Source organism: Danio rerio, chromosome 23, assembly GCF_049306965.1.
Source record: "Danio rerio strain Tuebingen ecotype United States chromosome 23, GRCz12tu, whole genome shotgun sequence".
NCBI lineage: Eukaryota > Metazoa > Chordata > Actinopteri > Cypriniformes > Danionidae > Danio > Danio rerio.
The window spans coordinates 6,705,001-6,722,548 of NC_133198.1; the positions used below are offsets into that span (position 1 = coordinate 6,705,001).

The window sequence follows — 17,548 nt, forward strand, 5'->3', positions numbered from 1 at the left end:
GTAATTCGTTTCAATATTAGCTAATAAAAAAACCTGCTTGGACTATTTAAGCTTAAAGGCTATACTCTGCCAATAAGCCATTAATACATATTAATTTACGTTGTACTGGGTTATAATGTATATTTTAAAATAAAAAACTAAATATAGCATGGCTACGTCCGAAACCGCATACTTCCATACTATATAGTATGCTAAAATCAGTATGCGAGCCGAGTAATATGTCCGAATTCATAGAATTCGAAAATCAGTATGCGAGAAGTTCCCGGATGACTTACTACTTCCGGTGAGATTCCGGAGTGCGCATCCCATGCATGCTGCGCTATCCCATGATGCCCCGCGAGCGAATTCATGAATGGAAGTAAAGCGACGCAACTGACGCGGGTAGGTCACGTGACCATGACAAAATGGCGGATGTAGTACATCCGAATTCCATTTATACTTTTCACATTCATACTGTATAGAACGTACTTTTCTAACGGCCGAGTAGTACGTTTATATTCAAATGCAGTACCTACTGAGTAGTAGGCAGTTTCGGACGCACCCATGTCTCACTGTCATTTAAAACATGCAATTCATCACACATCAGAACTGTAGACCTGCAGTGTGTACACTGTATACAGGGTGTGCTGGTCAATAGCCCACAGCACATAATTGAACTGATATGCAGAAGGAGATTATGTTAGCCTAATTTGAGAGATTTAAAAAACAAAAGACCACCTGGTGGTTCGAAAAGAACATTTATTGATATGAACTTTTTGGATCCCTTTAGTACAATTTGTGTGTAATAGCCATGCACAATATGCAACTTAAATAAAAAAGCAATAATACATTTATGCAGTCATGAACAAGTTTTGACAGTTTATATGATGGTGACTGATGCTTCACAAAAGTTGTAGACACTTTCACCAATATTAAAATGCTTTTGTAAACATCCAGTTATTCTCATTCTTCTTATTATTATTATTATTATTATTATTATTATTATTAAGAAACTGACTACTATAACACTACTATGGCTACTATAGTAAAGAAAATCTGCTGTAACTGTAAAACTAAATAAATTGCCAAATACTCGACACATAAAAGTGTAAAGGCTGAAGCCCATAACAAATGTGGAAAGTTATTGCGTGTCATATTTAACAAACCGTTTACTATGAATTTTATGTAATTTTGCTCATGGATAATTGAATATTAATCAGATGATGTCATCACGCTGCTGTGCCGTCAGCCAATCGTTGCATTGCTGATCATGATTTTGAGGATTAATAGATCTGTCCTTTACAGCACACGCAGCGATCTCAGATTAGTTCATCCAGACATTTTAATCTGATTCGTAAACTTGTTTGAAGAACCAAATTAGCCAGAGATCAGTTATCAAGATTAACAGATCCAGGATCTACCAAATCATCTTAGATCATTTAAGTGAGGTATGAAGAACGGACCCCAGCTCTTATATCAAGCTATTTGTCCAGTCAACATGAAAGCAAGTCATTTTTCCCTCAAAGTACGTTTGTGATTAGTAAAATGTGAATAAGCGAATGTGCTATTACGTACTTTCAGGACCCTCACCAAAAGTTCTCAGGGTATTAGCTCGTATATCAAGGATTGTCATGATATTTAGAAACCAAGCAGGGTCTAATCAAACTCAGTTTGCAACACTGTTCTCCAGCTGGGACAGACAGCAGGCCGAGCGAAGCATGTGCTGCAGACACCACACTACAGGGAGCCGGAGGACACAAACACAGACACCTGCTGCGGCAGATTCCCCAAACCAACACAACACAAGCATCACTAAGAGCCACAACCACATCACACTCAGCATCACCATTCTCTCAAGGACTACCGTTTAAACAATAGTGATTTCATGACTCCAACTTTACAGGGCACATAGGTTACCCTCAGGTTACAGCTCAAAACACCCATCAGGTATTTTATTATAGCTTTCAGTAGTTTCTATTTTATAGCTTTTGTGTACTGGGCCTTTAAAGCAAGTCCTGCCCACCGTTCCCACGTGCCTGTCAGCATGCCTCAATCTCCGCCCTTGGCTGCTTAAGACTATTGATGTGCGATACCACTGGTTTCCTATCCGATACAGAGTAAAAAATAAAAAAAAAGGCGAGTATTGGCAATACCGATCCGATACCGATACTTTGTCCAAAAATGACCTTGGGAAATTAAAGTAACAAGTAGTGTAATACAAAGTCACTTCATAATGAACACGAGACATATTACGGGTCATTCTTGTTTATTGATGAATTATCGGTAACACTTTACAATAAGGTTCATTAGTTAATGCATTTACTAATCATGAACAACACATGTACAGCATTTATTAATCATAATTGAACATTTACTAATGCATTATTAACATCCAAGTTCATGCTTGTTAACATTAGTTAATGCACCGTGAGTTAACATGAACTAACAATGAACTACTGTATTTTCATTAACTAACGTTAACTAACATGAATAAATACTGTAGTAAATGTATTGTTCATTGTTTGTTCATGTTAGTAAATGCATTACCTATCATTAATGAACCTTATTGTAAAGTGTGAATGAATTATCATACAAAAAAAAAAAACTTACATCTTTATTGACAGCATCTGAGCACGTATATCTTAAAACATCTGCCTGAACATCTGAACATAAAACAATAAAACAATAGTGACATGTTAATCCGGTCCCTTCGAAGATTTTCCCCTTTTTCTTTTGTTTTATCATTGTCACAAAAACCCAAGCCCCCAAAATACAGCCACATCGCCACATTTTCTCCCTCTGTACCTGGATAGTGCCTGCCTGCTAAGGACTCTGAAAGTGATGTTTGTCTTGCACTAGTAGCACCTGTGCCTCTCCTTTCCTCCTCTTCTGATCGCCTAGTCATGACGTAGTCATATTCTGTCTTGTGATTTAAATGTAGGTGTTTGATTAGGTTTGTGGTATTACCACAGTACCTCACTGTTTTGTATTTTGTTATTTGGTGGGCAGGGGGACCGCACTCCTACATTAAGTTGCGGTCGGTCTCAAAACAGCTCCAGTTGGTCTGTTTTTACGCTGTTAAATTGAGAGAGAGAAAAAAAAAGGAATGAGTGCGCTTATATCACCCATAACATAACGGTCTATACCAGGGGTCACCAACCCTGTTCCTGGAGAGCTACCTTCCTGCTGATTTTAGTTGCAACCCTGACCAAACACACCTGTTTGCAATTATCAAGTGCTGCTTTAGGTACTATTAATTGGTTCAGGTGTGTTTGATCAGGGTTGGGACTGAATTCTGCAGGAAGGTAGCTCTCCAGGAACAGGGTTGGTGACCCACTATACCTACACATATGTCTGTCCAAACAGCTTGAAAAGTTTTTTCACCATAGGTGCCCTTTAAAATAGTCCCCTCTCAGAATATTAGTGGTCATGAAGCGCATGTTTTTATTATTAGTACTCTGTTTGAGGACAACTTACAATTTTATTTCGATTATTTTAAAGTAATATTTTCTGTCCTGTTCTGATCCTCCTCATTAGAAGACTCAGAAGTACACGGCCCCTCATATGATTGCGCGGCTTATTTAGGTGCAGGAGCGTCCACAGGTAGGGCTCAATCTGTGCAGAGCACATGCTCTTTTTCTTTTAGTTAACACAGCTCTTCAGTTCGCGATCATATTCTGTAACACTTGGACTGCACAAAAAAAGAAAAACTTGCAACGTCCACAGATCCAGCATCTTTTAACGCTCAAGAGATCAAATTTTTTTTTTTTTTAATAAATTGGTACTGGCAAGCATGTGATACAATATTATTTGAAAGCTAGTTGATGTCTTCTCTGGTGCCATTATTCAAGGCCTGAGAATGTAAACAATAGCTCAGTTGACCCGTCGTTGCTGACAGTTTGATTACAGGGTTCCCGCGGGTCCTTAAAAGGTCTTAAAATGTCTTAAACTAAAATCCGGGAAATTAATGTCTTAAATTGTCTTAAATTTCACCGTAAAGTGGCTGTAGGTATTACATTTTCAGCTGGTGAGCTCAATGACGATAGGGAAGCACATTGGTCCACCGTAAAACATCTAAAAGTTGATTAATTTAGTATGTGTGAAACATGAGAGAAATGACAGTCTCCGTGATTTATTAGCTTATTACGGTAGTTTGGCTACAGACGCTTACGGCGGTCTGCACCTGCGTGCTGTCATTACGCGGTTGTTGATGTGGGGTTCAAAATGCAAAGACGGAAGTGCAAATTTAACGACGTGGCAAAGAGGCAATGTGTAAAAAAAGGTATTTTGGTGGTCGCTCATACACTGCGTATTACGGTAAAGCCATACACAAACACTGAAAACAAGTCTAAATGTACTTACACGCTGCTGGTCTCATTGCTAAAGTGCTATTAATGCATATAAATGACTCATTCATGAAAAAAAAAAAAAAAAAAAAGCTGTGTGCACATTTGGATAATGTTGGCTATAAACTGGTTCGGGCTTTTAAAAAGCTGTCAGTCAAAATGTACTTGTCGGGTTCGGGCTCTCGGGCCTAACTTTTATAGCCCGATTTCAGCTCTAGTTCAGACGCCACCTCACAGTCAGCTATAACAGTTTCATTTCACCACCAGACACCCAAAAGGCAGGTCCTGTGGGTTATCCATACTGTGACGAGAACATTAAAATGAGTAGCCTATTCCAAGGAAATGATAAAATATTTAGGTCTTAAATTATATTTGTTGAGATCTTAAAAAGCATAAAATTTTACTTTTAAAATGGTGCAAGAACTCTGGATTAACAGGCGATGCGGTCAATCATAACGCCAGATTCTGCACCATGGGAGGCCCCAGAGCGCCTGGCCACTGTGCCCCCTCACCTCTGGTAAGCACCCCATCCCCCAATGCAATTTAATCCACTGGAAGTAAGCATCGTTTTTTAATGCTGTTAAAAAAAAACAAATGCTGCTTCAAGTTATCTAAATGATAACTTTAAATAAAATGAATAAATAAATTGGCAAGTGCTTCATGTGCTCGTAGCGTCGTAACCTGAATGAACATTTTTGCTATAGTGAAGAAGAGATCTGCATTCCTGTAGTCAAACAATAGACATCCCGTTCCCAATGTCCTTTTAGAAAAGCGTATCTGCATTTTTTTTTGCCAATTTTTCACAATGGGAGGTAGGATAATCTGACAACGTACGACAAATTGACAAAACACCAGCACAGCCCACATAACTGTAATTAATAAAGATGAAATGTCAAAAAAATAACCAGTGAATTACCTGAGGACTGTAGAGATGATCGGAGAGATGAGCTAACTTAACCTGAAAAGCCTGGAGAGCCAGATAAACAATGAACTAATCTTCAATCGGTCTCATTATAATAATAATAAATCCTTACATTTATATAGCGCTTTTCTGGGCACTCAAAGCGCTTTACATATAGGGGAGAATCTCTTCATCCACCACCAATATGCAGCATGATCCACCTGGATGATGAGACGGCAGGCATTTTGCGCCAGACTTCGAACCACACATCAGCTGATTGGTGGAGAGGAGACAGAGTGATGAATCAATATCAATATCTAAACCATATCAATTATGATATGGGAATGGTTAGGAGGCCATGATGGACAGGCAAATTTGGCCAGGATGCCGGGGTGAAACCCCTACTCTTTTTCGAAGGACATCCTGGGATTTTTAACGACCACAGAGAGTCAGGACCTCAGGAGGTTTAAAGTCTCATCCGAAAGACGGCGCTCACTGAGCAGTATAGAGTCACCGTCACTATACTGGGGCATTAAGACCCACATAGACCGCAGGTTGGTCTCAACCTGCTGGTCTCACTAACATCACTTCCGGCAGCAACCTAGCTTTCCCATGTGGTTTCCCATCCAGGTACTGACCGGGCGCAGCCTTGCTTAGCTTGAGTGGGCGACCATGTGAGAGTTGCAGAGAGCTAGCTGCCGGATAATAATCATTTCATATTGTTATTATTGTTTTGGTTTTAAGGTTGCTTTTAACATTCTCTTTAAGTGGCCAACATCTTCCCATGTTATTAATGGCAATGCTTTAGAAATCTGTCGTCAACACGAGTAGCATTTCAAAATGCTCTTATAAAAAAACCCCCAGAAAACTCAAGGTTTTTTTAGCTTTTATTTAATTGAATTGATACCAAGCCTTTTATTCATCAGTTGTTGAACATCTGTAGCCGTGCTGATATGTTTAGCACATGCTGGTGTCATATTAAATACACAGAACAGTTGATGATGATCATTAAAGAGGCCAGGTTTTCGTCTACTAGATGTGGTTTTATTTCCGCTTACAGTACATTCTACAGATGCACGTGTGTTACATTACCTTGAAACAACATGGTCATTTAATGTCGCCTCTTAAAAACGATATATTGGTCCTAAAAATATAGAAAGGAACAATTTAAAGTCACAAAAACTGTACATTATTAAAAATTCACTAAACACCACATTTGGTTGAATGTTCTAGTACTGTCTTCAGGTTTTCTTTCTGAACAAAAAAAAAAATAAAGCAAATATGTCCCTTTAGATTGACGAGGAACAGAGTGAATGACACTACTTACTGTGTATGGAAACATGAACGTGAATGAATGTGTGCTCCTCTACTCAGTGCTATAGGATCCTGCTGTTGATCGAAAAACAACTGCGAACATGTAAAGGGGAACGATGATACAAATGTTCAGATTTCTCCGTTAAACTAGTAATGATGAAAGGCATTTTTATTAGACGAAGCATACAAGTGTAAAAATAAAGTCCTTTTGAGAGAATTGGTCCAGGTTCAAACACAAACGTATTCATTAAAACACAGAAACATTTGAGGATGTAAGGGTTTCAGAAAGCCATGTCATGAAAACCAAGAGCAAACCTGATTAATCGTACTGAAGAGACAGCGAAGATATTGTTCCAGTGAATAAGTGTCGCTAAACAAACCTACACCGCCATAAAACGAATATACCCTTTGCATTTTAATATCAATACGGTCTAAAGTTTAGTTTCCCCCACAGACAACAGTCATACACCAAGCGAAAGCTTTGAAGACGGCCATCTAAGCTAGCAGAGCTTAAAAACAAGAAAGTTAAAACCGGCCTTCTGTTGCAAAAGTTAAAACAATCCTGTTGTTGGCGTTACGTCAGATCTCTGTGGAATCGATTCGGATATGGAAAAGAAAAGCATTTAAAAGGCAATTGCGAATTATCAAGTGGTTTTTACTCTCGGAATAGTATGTTTGTATGATTCAGACTTTTATTTTCAGGAACTGCAATGTTAAACTGACAAATTTAAGCATCTTAGAAGCCTATAAACTCAACTGCAAGAACGAATCACAATTCAGAGAAAACAACAACAACAAAGATTTAGCTATTGTGCAAGAAAAATCTCAATTTACAAGTCAACTGGAAACTCTGAAATAGTCAAAAATCTTTCAATGACGTCAAACGGGAGAGTCTATAAAACTGTAATTGCAAAAAAAAAAAAAGTTTAAATTGCAAGCAAAAGTTAACTTTTCAGTCAAAATTGTGCAATATAAACTCAAGCAGGTTAAAATTGTGTGTCATGATAGCAAGAAAAATCCAAAAATCAAGATTTCAGACGTAAAAACCTCGAAATTCTATCTGAAATTCACGTAAAATTAGCATTTTTGTTGTTTTTATGCTGCTATTTTACCTAAGACCCAGTAAAAATAACATTTTCATCACAAAAAGTGAAAAACCTGAACCTACACACAGAAAAAGCTCATTTTAAAACACAATTTCTGATGGCATTTAGATGCTTTTGCCTCTGAACTCTTCAAATACAATTAAATAAAAGAAAATAGATTTAAACGTGAAACTCTCAACCTCTCAGCTTTCAGAAACACACTTGCATGGTAAAATGGTTCAATTACCTTCTAATCTTGTTCTCTCCCACATCAGAACCAGCTTCCACAGATTTCATCATGAACAAACACTGATTTTCTGGGTTTTCGGGAAGATGACGGAAAGGAAAAGCCTAGTAAACAATGGCAATCCTCCAGCTGATGAGACCAATATTCTACAAGCAAAAGACGTGATGAGTTACTCGTGATATAGAATGTTTACTGGCCATTTCATGAGTCACCTATACATCTCTCTACGACGTGGTCTGTACAGTTTCACTACAGTCTATTGCTATTAAATAATCCCATCTATTTTTTTCTGTCTTTAACTGTGTGTATATATAGCATATAATAAAAAATATACTGAGGAAATTGCTTCTAGTCTCGAAAGCACGGTTACGTTACATTTTTAAATCAAGGGAACACAGGCGGTCCGTGACCTATACATTACGGAGCAGAAGGCTTTGAGTAAAATGCTTGAAACATCCTGAAAGAGTTGTGTGTCCGCGACACGTGACATCAAGTGTGACCCGATCAAGTCCTGAAGAAGTACCCCAAAGGAGCGACGGATGAACTGAATTAAAGAGCAGAAGTTTGTACGCCGTAACACCAGGTGATAAAGAAACAACCCAAACAGATACTTGTAAAATGAACAGAACAGATCTATACATATATCTACAGGTGTATGCATACAGAGGCTCTCCACAGAGTTTGTTTTAGTAGTAATGAGCATCGAGGGGGCGTGGCTTTCCAATGGGTCCTCCCGTACAGCAGAGGGCAGCGTTTCTATTTGTCTTTGTTGTCGTAAAACTCCGCCCAGCGGCTCTCGAAGAAGCGGCGCATGGCGTGTCCGGCCTGGCCCACCTCAGACGTGTCCTCGTTGAAAAGCTCGCAGTTATTGAAGACCAGCTGAGCGTCGGCCGCAAACTCCTCGCAGCTGCAGTACCTGAGACACACACACACACACACACAGGTGAATTAACTCTTTCATCGGGTTAACGAGTACTAGCGAACATTCATACTGATGCTAATTGAAAACATATGCCAATATGCACGCTAACCGGAGCAATTTGGAGTTGTGCATGGCTTTTAGTGCAATGTAAACGAAATATATGTTAGACAAATTATTACAATGATTATGTATGAATGCAGGTGATAACAACATTCAACATTCAATTATTTGAATACTTAGCTAATATAAAGCTTAAATTTACATTGCACGCGGAATACCATTGGTATTCTTCAGCCTATAATCGTACAACCAAAACACAACTCAGAGTCCAAGGTTTGTGTATGCGACAAATTTTTCAAATATGAATACAAAAAAAAAAAACATACAAAAATGTCAAACTTCAGTGTGCAAAGACCTTTAGTAAAATGAATCTATGAAATGTAGAAGTTCTGCTGTTGTTTTATAATTTCATGGTTTTGATGATGTACAATGAGGACGTTCTCGTGACACACTCCCAATGTGTAGTGAACCAAGCTCCTTACTGTCCTAACCAGTATCTGAATTTGTAAACCTGACCTATTGATGAATTGGTTTGGAGCAGGGCTATTCAATTGCGTATTAGCCTCGGTGTACATACTTGGCACTTTAACTTGTCAACTTTTCCGTGCAACAGAAATGCGTCTTTGAGAAGCCTTTACGATTCATTAACTGTGACGAATTAAAGCGCAGTTAATAGTGAAATCAGCTAATCGTTGCATCCCTATTAATGATTACAGTGCATTGTACAAAAGGCATTTCCTACAAAACATATCCAAATGTTTTCGCCTGCCCACACCACTCGCTTATGGTGACTCACACTCTGCGCAGCCTCTGCAGCTTATACTGAATTTAACAGACGTACGTCACTTCATAGCTATAGCGTCCGTTTTTCGACTGAACTAAATTTATTTCTATGTCTTGATCACACTATTTGGAGGGCCAGAGCAAATCGACTCGGGGGCCGGGTTCGGCCCACGGGCCGCTAATTGAATAGCCCTGGTTTAGAGGCACACGCATTGTTCTGGAAGGCTGAAATAGTGGCATGAGATGATGATCTTTTTTTATGGCTATGTCCACTGAGCAGTACGTTTCAGTACAGTCTGCATTCATTTCCATTATTTAAACTTTTATTTGATGATTTATTCTCTAATAATTTTGTCCAGCACAGTAAATCCCACATTTGAGAAGTGAGAAGCAGCTTACCCTCCCTGCAGAAGTCGTTCCCTCATAGTGAGGAAGTCCATGGGGTTTTTGATGATGCGTCTGTATCCCGGCACCATGCGAGGATTGACCGGCTCCAGGAAAGGCCAGGCGTCTGAGTGAGCCTCCATTTCCATCAGAATGATCCTAAAGCACATCAAAGAGCCCGATAATTATTCCACGTCAGCCATTAATCATCGACACAGATGAAGCTTCGAAGCATGACAACAGATGTTTCAGTCTTTAGATTCATTTTACAGAACATCTGAACAATGAAACAATGAAACAATGTTTGAATGACCACTTAAATATCTCATTATATGACCACATAATACCAAAAATTATAAATGTAATAATCAATAAAAACATAATGGATTTTTTTTAATAACTTGTAAAATTGAAAAATGTTTTCAAAATAATTTGACTGAACATTAAATATGCAACTATTTGATAGGAATAATAGGAAATGATTAATTATTTACAGTGCTCAGCATAATTCAGTACACCCCATTTTTAAAATAAACATTTTTATCCTTTTCTCAGTGAATTTAGCTAAAATATGTTGGTGCATTTGAACAAAACTGATTTATTATTTAATAAAATAACATTTTAGTCACTGAATATCTTTAAAAATAGGAAGATAACACTTTTAAATTCAAGCAAAATATTGCAAGTAAAATAAATAAATGACAAACTACAAATTTAAACTACATTGTGTACAAAGTTTTGGACCGTTATCTTTTTTTGTTATCTTGTTAGATTAGTTCCAGATCTGGCTTTAGTACTGACTAACTAATGTGTGCAAAAGCATCTTATAAAAATATTTAGATTTGTGAGGTGTACTCATATATGCTGATCACTGTGTACGTGTTTATGTATACAAAAAAACATATTTTTTACTATTAAAATGAATAAACACTTTTTACTTGAAAATGAAAGTTATATGTAACCAATTAATAACGGCACAAATAATAAAAGCAAAAAACAAGCAACCTTCTTCAAATTCAGCATTTGAAGCGTCTTTTATAAAACACCTACTAATCACTTCTACTTTTATTTATTATTTATATCTTACCTCTAGGTCATATATTTCGTTCTTTTGGCATACATTTTCATTTTTATGCAGACGATACCCAAGTTTATATCCCCAAAAAACCTACAACATCTCCATTTTTTATTTAATTGAATTATTTGAGAAACTGTAGTGGGGTTTTTTTAACCCCTGGCACCCAACCCACTTTATTAGCCAAATACCGCTACAAAATCTATATCCATTTGCCAAGCAATAAAGTCACAGTATGGTTAAAAAGAAAGCCGTGTGTGACAGCCATAAATTTCTCCTGTGATATAAACAAAAGCAACAGGTTACTGAAAAAGCAGCTATTAGAACAAACTATTCTATTATTTTTATTGTTAGATCCTAAAAAACTAAAATACTGTAGTGATCTAATTGTGGCATGCGTCTGCAGGCTGAGGACTCACTCGCAGTATGTGAGGTCAGGCTGGTTTCGTGTGGTCATCCGTCTGCGTTTGGAGGGAGAGATGCTGGTGCTGCTGCTGCTGCTTGAGGGAGCTGGAGTCTCCTTCTGTCGGGTGGTCATGCTCCGTCTGAAGCCTTCCTCCTCATCCGAACTGTCCTCTCCCAGACGCCGCTTGCGCACCTTCGACCTCTGGCGCGACGAGCGCTGAGATCTTGGAGATTCACCCGTTTTCTGAAAACATCCGGATTTGTTACATCAAATTCAAACTGGATGTCACCATACTGAGTCATGCACAGATTAATACACGGTGAAATGCTTACAGAGCCACTCGTGACCTTTAAACAATACCAAATAAAAATCTACAATTGGAGAATTAGACGTTATGCAATAGAACACTTTATTAAATACAAACTATTTTAAGACTTAAGAGTTTCTCAAACAAAAACAGATGCACATTTTTAGTTTATCGACATTACCTTGGCAACGCAGTTGGGACAGAACCAATCGCCATCTGGCACCTGGAGGACCTTCGGCCTCAGGCAGAACATGTGACACCCACGATCACAGCCGTCACACAACAGCAGATACTCATCATCATCACCCTTACGACACACCTGACAAGTCTGAGGGCAAACACATATCGTTTTTACACACTTTACAACATTTAAGATTGAGTCACACCATCTGAGAACGTCAAGTGTTTGATTTCGGCATTTATTTTGTCTTCATAGTACACTTGCTCTTATATGACTGAAAAGATTAAGATAGCTTTATTTGTTATTGAATGTCTTCAAGATTCTGTTTAAAACAAAACACAAATGTTACCATGGTGGTAAGGTGCTATACTTGTGGTTATGGTGATCTTCAAATGCATCTCAAGTCAAAGTGTCAAAAAATCCTTTAAACCACAGGTGTCAAACTCAGTTCCAAATGGGCCGCAGCTCTGCAGTTTAGTTCCAACCCTAATTAAACACACCTGATCAAACTAATTGAGTCCTTCAGGCTTGTTTGAAACCTACAGGTAAGTGTGTTGGAGCAGGGTTGGAACTAAACTGTGCAGGGCTTCGGCCCTCCAGGAATTGAGTTCGACACCCCTGCTTTAAACATTTGTGTTCTCTGTCTGCATGTAAACAAACTCCTGATGCTGATATGGGATCAAATAGCTACCAAATGTATGTGCTGTGGATCGAATAATGATAAGTGTAAATTAAAAAAAATTATAATCACGTGTAAAATTATAACATGCAAAAGCGAAAACAAAATGAAAATGAGCAGGAATCAATAATGAAATTGTGTTTAGAATTAAGAATTTCATTGCAAACTAAATCAGTTGGTCTTTTCCCCTTCGTTCGTTTCCACATTTTGCACTTGTGTTCCCAAAAGACACAATTCGAGTTTCATATAGTTTCAGTTGCTCCTCTTGCCAATAAAACGAATGGGCGAAACATTTGGTAGGATTTTGATCCCATATGCTGATGGACGCTTATCTTTCTGTGTGCTGTACTGAATGTGTTATTTTACAGAGAGGTCATATATGTGTATAATAATTACTGAGAGGGTCAATCACAGTGTATGTATGATTGCTCTGACCACTTTAATGATGGATCTCTCCCAGGCAATGGCCTTCTCTAGCTGCAGCAGACAGAGAGAGAGCTGAGACGAGCTGCGACAGCGGTCCAGACCCTGACGCCACGTCCTCAACCTGGGTGTGATCTCACTCTCCAAACTACAGACACACACACAAACAAAAACACATACATCACTGACATGATCCAAAAACACACTTAATGATCTGATCTTCGTGTTCTGTGCGAGTTAACCAGAAACAAAAAGTGAGATAAAGACTCCCCTACTTTAGTCTCGTTAAAATGACTCAAATGTGCATTTAAAACATTGCCTTTTTCAACACCACTCTTTATCCCCTTCAACGCTGTCAGCCCAGAGAGTAAACACTTTAAAAGCAAACTAGAGCGCCATCTGCTGTTAAAAACTAGTAACATTAGTCTAGAACACCATCTGCTGTTAAAAAGTAGCCTAGTTTCTAGACTCGGTCTCTAGCTAGAAACTAATCTAGCGATGTCTGCTGTTAAAAACTAGCAAAACTAGTCTAGGCTGCCATCTGCTTTTAAAAACTAGCCTAGTTAGGGTGTACTCACACTATGCCAAGGCCAAATTTCCAAATCATCTGAGAAGTGCGAGTGCTCTGAATCGGACTCAGGCACAGTTCAGTTGGCATGTCCAGGCACAGTTGGAAGAAGTGTGCCAAAGCGTGGTTCACTAGGGCTTTGGCGCAGTACGGGAGGGGGACAAGCGTGCTTCGTTCCTGGTTCAAGGCAACTGTACATAGGGCATACTAACACCATGTACAGTTGCCTTGAACCGGGCCGAAGCACAATTGTCCCCCCTCTCATCTGCCCCGACGGCCCGCACTCACATTGTATTCATGTATGAGCACGATTACGTCATTGATGATGGGATGTTCGGTAAGCGCTCTCGCTCAGCACAGTCGACATTTTAGTTCTATCGTTTAAGTCGTTTGATATGCGGTGACACGCAGTCAAATATTTAGCCGAAAAGATCCGCCACTATTGACGCTCAGTAACAATCATAAAGTCCTCGTGCTGCAGGAATTAGGAGGTTTGTTGAAATTGCAGCTGTTGTGCAGTGAGGGGTTTGCATCTTTAATGATCATTCTTACTGTTCAATGAACGCAAACTGTCGTAGACTAATAAACACATGAAACAGTCTCGTAAATGTCATGTCTCGTCTTTAGTTTCAGGCTCAGGCGCGCTTTGCACTCACACAACAAGCGTACTGAGCCCAGGTAAACTGTGCTCTGGCACACTTCTTCCAACCGGACCAAGGCTGGCCAAGTAAACCATGCCTGAGCCCGATTCAATGCACTCAAACTTCTCAAATGATCCAGGAAATGGGCCTGGCAACAGTTCGGATAGCATAGTGCGAGTACGCCCTTAGACTCCGTTTCTAGACTCTAGTGATGTCTGCTGTTAAAAACTAGCAAAACTAGTCTAGGCTGCCATCTGCTGTTAAAAACTAGCCTAGTTAGACTTAGTTTCTAACTTGAAACTAATCTAGAGCGCTGTCTGCTGTTAAAAACTAATCTAGAGCGCCATGTAGTGTTAAAAACTAGCCTAGTTAGACTTAGTTTCCTAATAGAAACTAGTCTAGCACGCCATCTGATGTTAAAAACTAGCCTAGAATGACATCTGCTGTTAAAAACTAGCCTAGAGCACCATCTATTGTTAAAAACTAAAGACCACACCTCTAATGGTAAGTTTAGTAAAAACATGGTAAACAAACTGTAGTTAGTATTGCAAAAGCATGGTTAATTTCACCATGATGATTGTAGTAAATCTTAAACACCTTACAATAATAATATTTACATTACTGTAATGTGCTTAATCTTCCAAAGACCCGGTGACTTGTCAGAAAACCATGTCAGAAATAAATGTCTTGTGGCAGGAGACTTCATTATTTCATATCACAATTGTTTTACTTCAGCATTGTTTTCTTACGCCATGAATATGCGAACATTACAGTGGTGTCCTAGAATTATTTGAAGGGATAAAGGGACTTCACCCACCTGACAGCATCAAGCGGGACCTCCTCTCCGCCAGGTGGAGGGGTGAGAGGTGCCAGACGCACCACATCTGCTGCATTCCACAGCGGCTCCTTCAGAAAGCGCCGCTCGATGTTACGCTCCAGGTTAGCGAGCCGGAGGATGGCCAGGTCCAGGGGGTTGCTAGGAACTCGCAGCAGGTCTGACCATTCCTTCTTGGTCTTGACGATCCAGTCGTCCCGAGGGTCGACCTCATGCTCGTAATACTGAAGGTCTTCTCGTGTGGAGTCTGGTTCTGGAGGAGTAAAGATCTGCAACCAGGACAAAAGCACTGTGTGGTTAAAAACACCTTCATGTTTTAATTGATTTGCTTGTTTTTTCTATTGTCATGTGCAGGGTTGGGGAGAGTTGCTTTTGAAAGTAGTGCATTACAATATTGAGTTCCTCCCCCAAAGAAGTAACTAATTAAAGTAACCAATTACTTTGTGGAAAGTAATGCATTTTATTGCTTTTCAGTTACTTTACCTAACCTGGCTGAGGTTTGATCTCTTTCAGAACTTGCAGGTGTTTTTCACCTTTTTTATAGAGACGCTCTGCATCTAACAGCTCCTATATAATCTACACCAGGGGTCACCAAACTTGTTCCTGGAGGGCCAGTGTTCTGCAGATTTTAGCTCCAACCCTTATCAAACACACCTGAACAAGCTAATCAAGGTCTTACTTAATATACTTGAAACATCCAGGCAGGTGTGTTTAGGCAAGTTGGAGTTAAACCCTGAAGGCCCTCCAGGACCGAGATTGGTGACCCCTGATCTACACCTTCATTTCCCTTTAAAAAAAATGTAGAATAAAATTATATTTTGAGACTTAAGCCCAGAGCTCTACATGCTGTATATACAGATTAATGAAAGCATGTCAAGTAATGTGTTTGCTACTTTTATACGTTTTGTGTTTTTAGTAAATTCACTGTCCATTGAGATTAGATTGCAATAAAGCCCAAGAGTACGAACATGAAGTCATTTATTAAGACAAAAACAGATTTTAAACCTTTAAAATGTTTAATAACATTAAGACAATGAAAACATCCCCAAATCAAAATAAATCTTTGAGCTTCATATAATATAATAAATTGCTTCACATGGCCTTAACAAATGTGTAAACCGCTTCCCAAAAAATAAAATAATCATACTCTATTACAAAACGTAAGTCGTTTCAACAGTAGACAGTGACTGCATCTTCTCAACAATAAAAGCAATGACCTTTTTTGTGTCAAATTAATTACCTGGAGAACGTGAACTGATGTCAGTCATTTGTCGTTTAGCTGGAGGTGGGGTGTGGTGTTTTGCATCCAGTTTTGTTTGTTTTTTCGATGTCGAGTTTCTTGCAGTTGTCAAGAGTTTTACTTGCATATGATCAACACATAACGTCAATCCACTTATTTTCTTTGATCCTTTGCAAAAATGTAAGTCCTGCCATTGTTTCTGTTTCAGACTGTCTGTAGTGATGACGGGTGATTCACGAATGAATCGTTTGTTTTAACCGGATATTTTAAGTGAAAGGGTTGAACCAGTTCATTAAATTGAACAGGGTTGTCAAGAAATGGTTTGTGTCTTCAATAAGTAGTTAATCCTTACTGTTTAACATACCAGATACTCTGACTCGAAACAAACCAGTTATTCAGTTACTAGAACAGTACACTGACTTATCTGCTGTGAAAAAAAAAAAAAACTGATGATGATGATGAGTGTAAGCAGACTGTGTTGCCTCGCAGCACTCTCTTTCATTGAGTGTGTGATTCCACCTGACTGAGGTCATTTTTATTCCGCAATAAATTTTTCAAAGCCAGTTAAGCAAGTTAAAAGTAACTCGCCTTAAATTTAAGTCAAATAATAACTTATTTTTACAATTATGTTTTTTAAATGCGTTATTTTACTCGTTACATTAAAAAAGTTTTATTACGTTATGTGCATTACTTAAAACGCGTTACCCCTCAACACTGGTCATGACTGCTCTGAAGGCTTCTTGATGCTGATTTAGTGGCCTACAATAAGAACTGATCTAAAAAAAACATACGTTTTTATTTTAAATCACTAAATTATTATTTTATTTATTATAATAATAAATGATGCCATTAAAATAATAAATGGGATTTTATTCTTACAATTTTCAAAAAAAAATTATCGATTATATTTCTAAAAAATATATAAAATATTATGTTCATACAAATTGTGACTACCAAATAGTAATAATAAATATTGCTAAAGATAAAATACAAAGTTACTCAGAAAATTATAATTAAACCAAGTAAAGGCTGATTTATACTTCTGCGTCAAACGCAGGCGTATGCTACGTCGCTGACGCATAGCCCTTCGCCGTGGCTGTTGGCGTCGCTGACGTGCACCTCTCAAAAAATGTAACTACACGTCGCAACGACGCGTAGCGCAAGCTCTGTGA

The 17,548-nt window shown here is 38.6% G+C and overlaps 2 protein-coding genes across 9 annotated transcripts in view; one reads left to right on the forward strand and one right to left on the reverse strand.

Annotated features, from left to right (window-relative positions):
• Positions 1-17,548, forward strand: part of rbm38 (RNA binding motif protein 38) — a 199,313-nt gene that overhangs the window by 79,595 nt on the left and 102,170 nt on the right. The window lies entirely within an intron of this gene.
• baz2a (bromodomain adjacent to zinc finger domain, 2A) overlaps positions 6,102-17,548 on the reverse strand; it is a 52,829-nt gene continuing 41,382 nt past the window's right edge. For 7 of the 8 annotated variants that reach the window (XM_073938337.1, XM_073938335.1, XM_073938333.1 and 4 more), the window contains 6 exons: positions 15,119-15,405; positions 13,105-13,240; positions 11,991-12,137; positions 11,516-11,745; positions 10,037-10,180; positions 6,249-8,788 (listed from right to left, as the gene is read on the reverse strand). In XM_073938337.1, the coding sequence (XP_073794438.1) occupies positions 8,629-8,788; positions 10,037-10,180; positions 11,516-11,745; positions 11,991-12,137; positions 13,105-13,240; positions 15,119-15,405 (1,104 nt within the window). In that variant the 3' untranslated portion in view covers positions 6,249-8,628. 8 annotated transcript variants of the gene reach the window in all.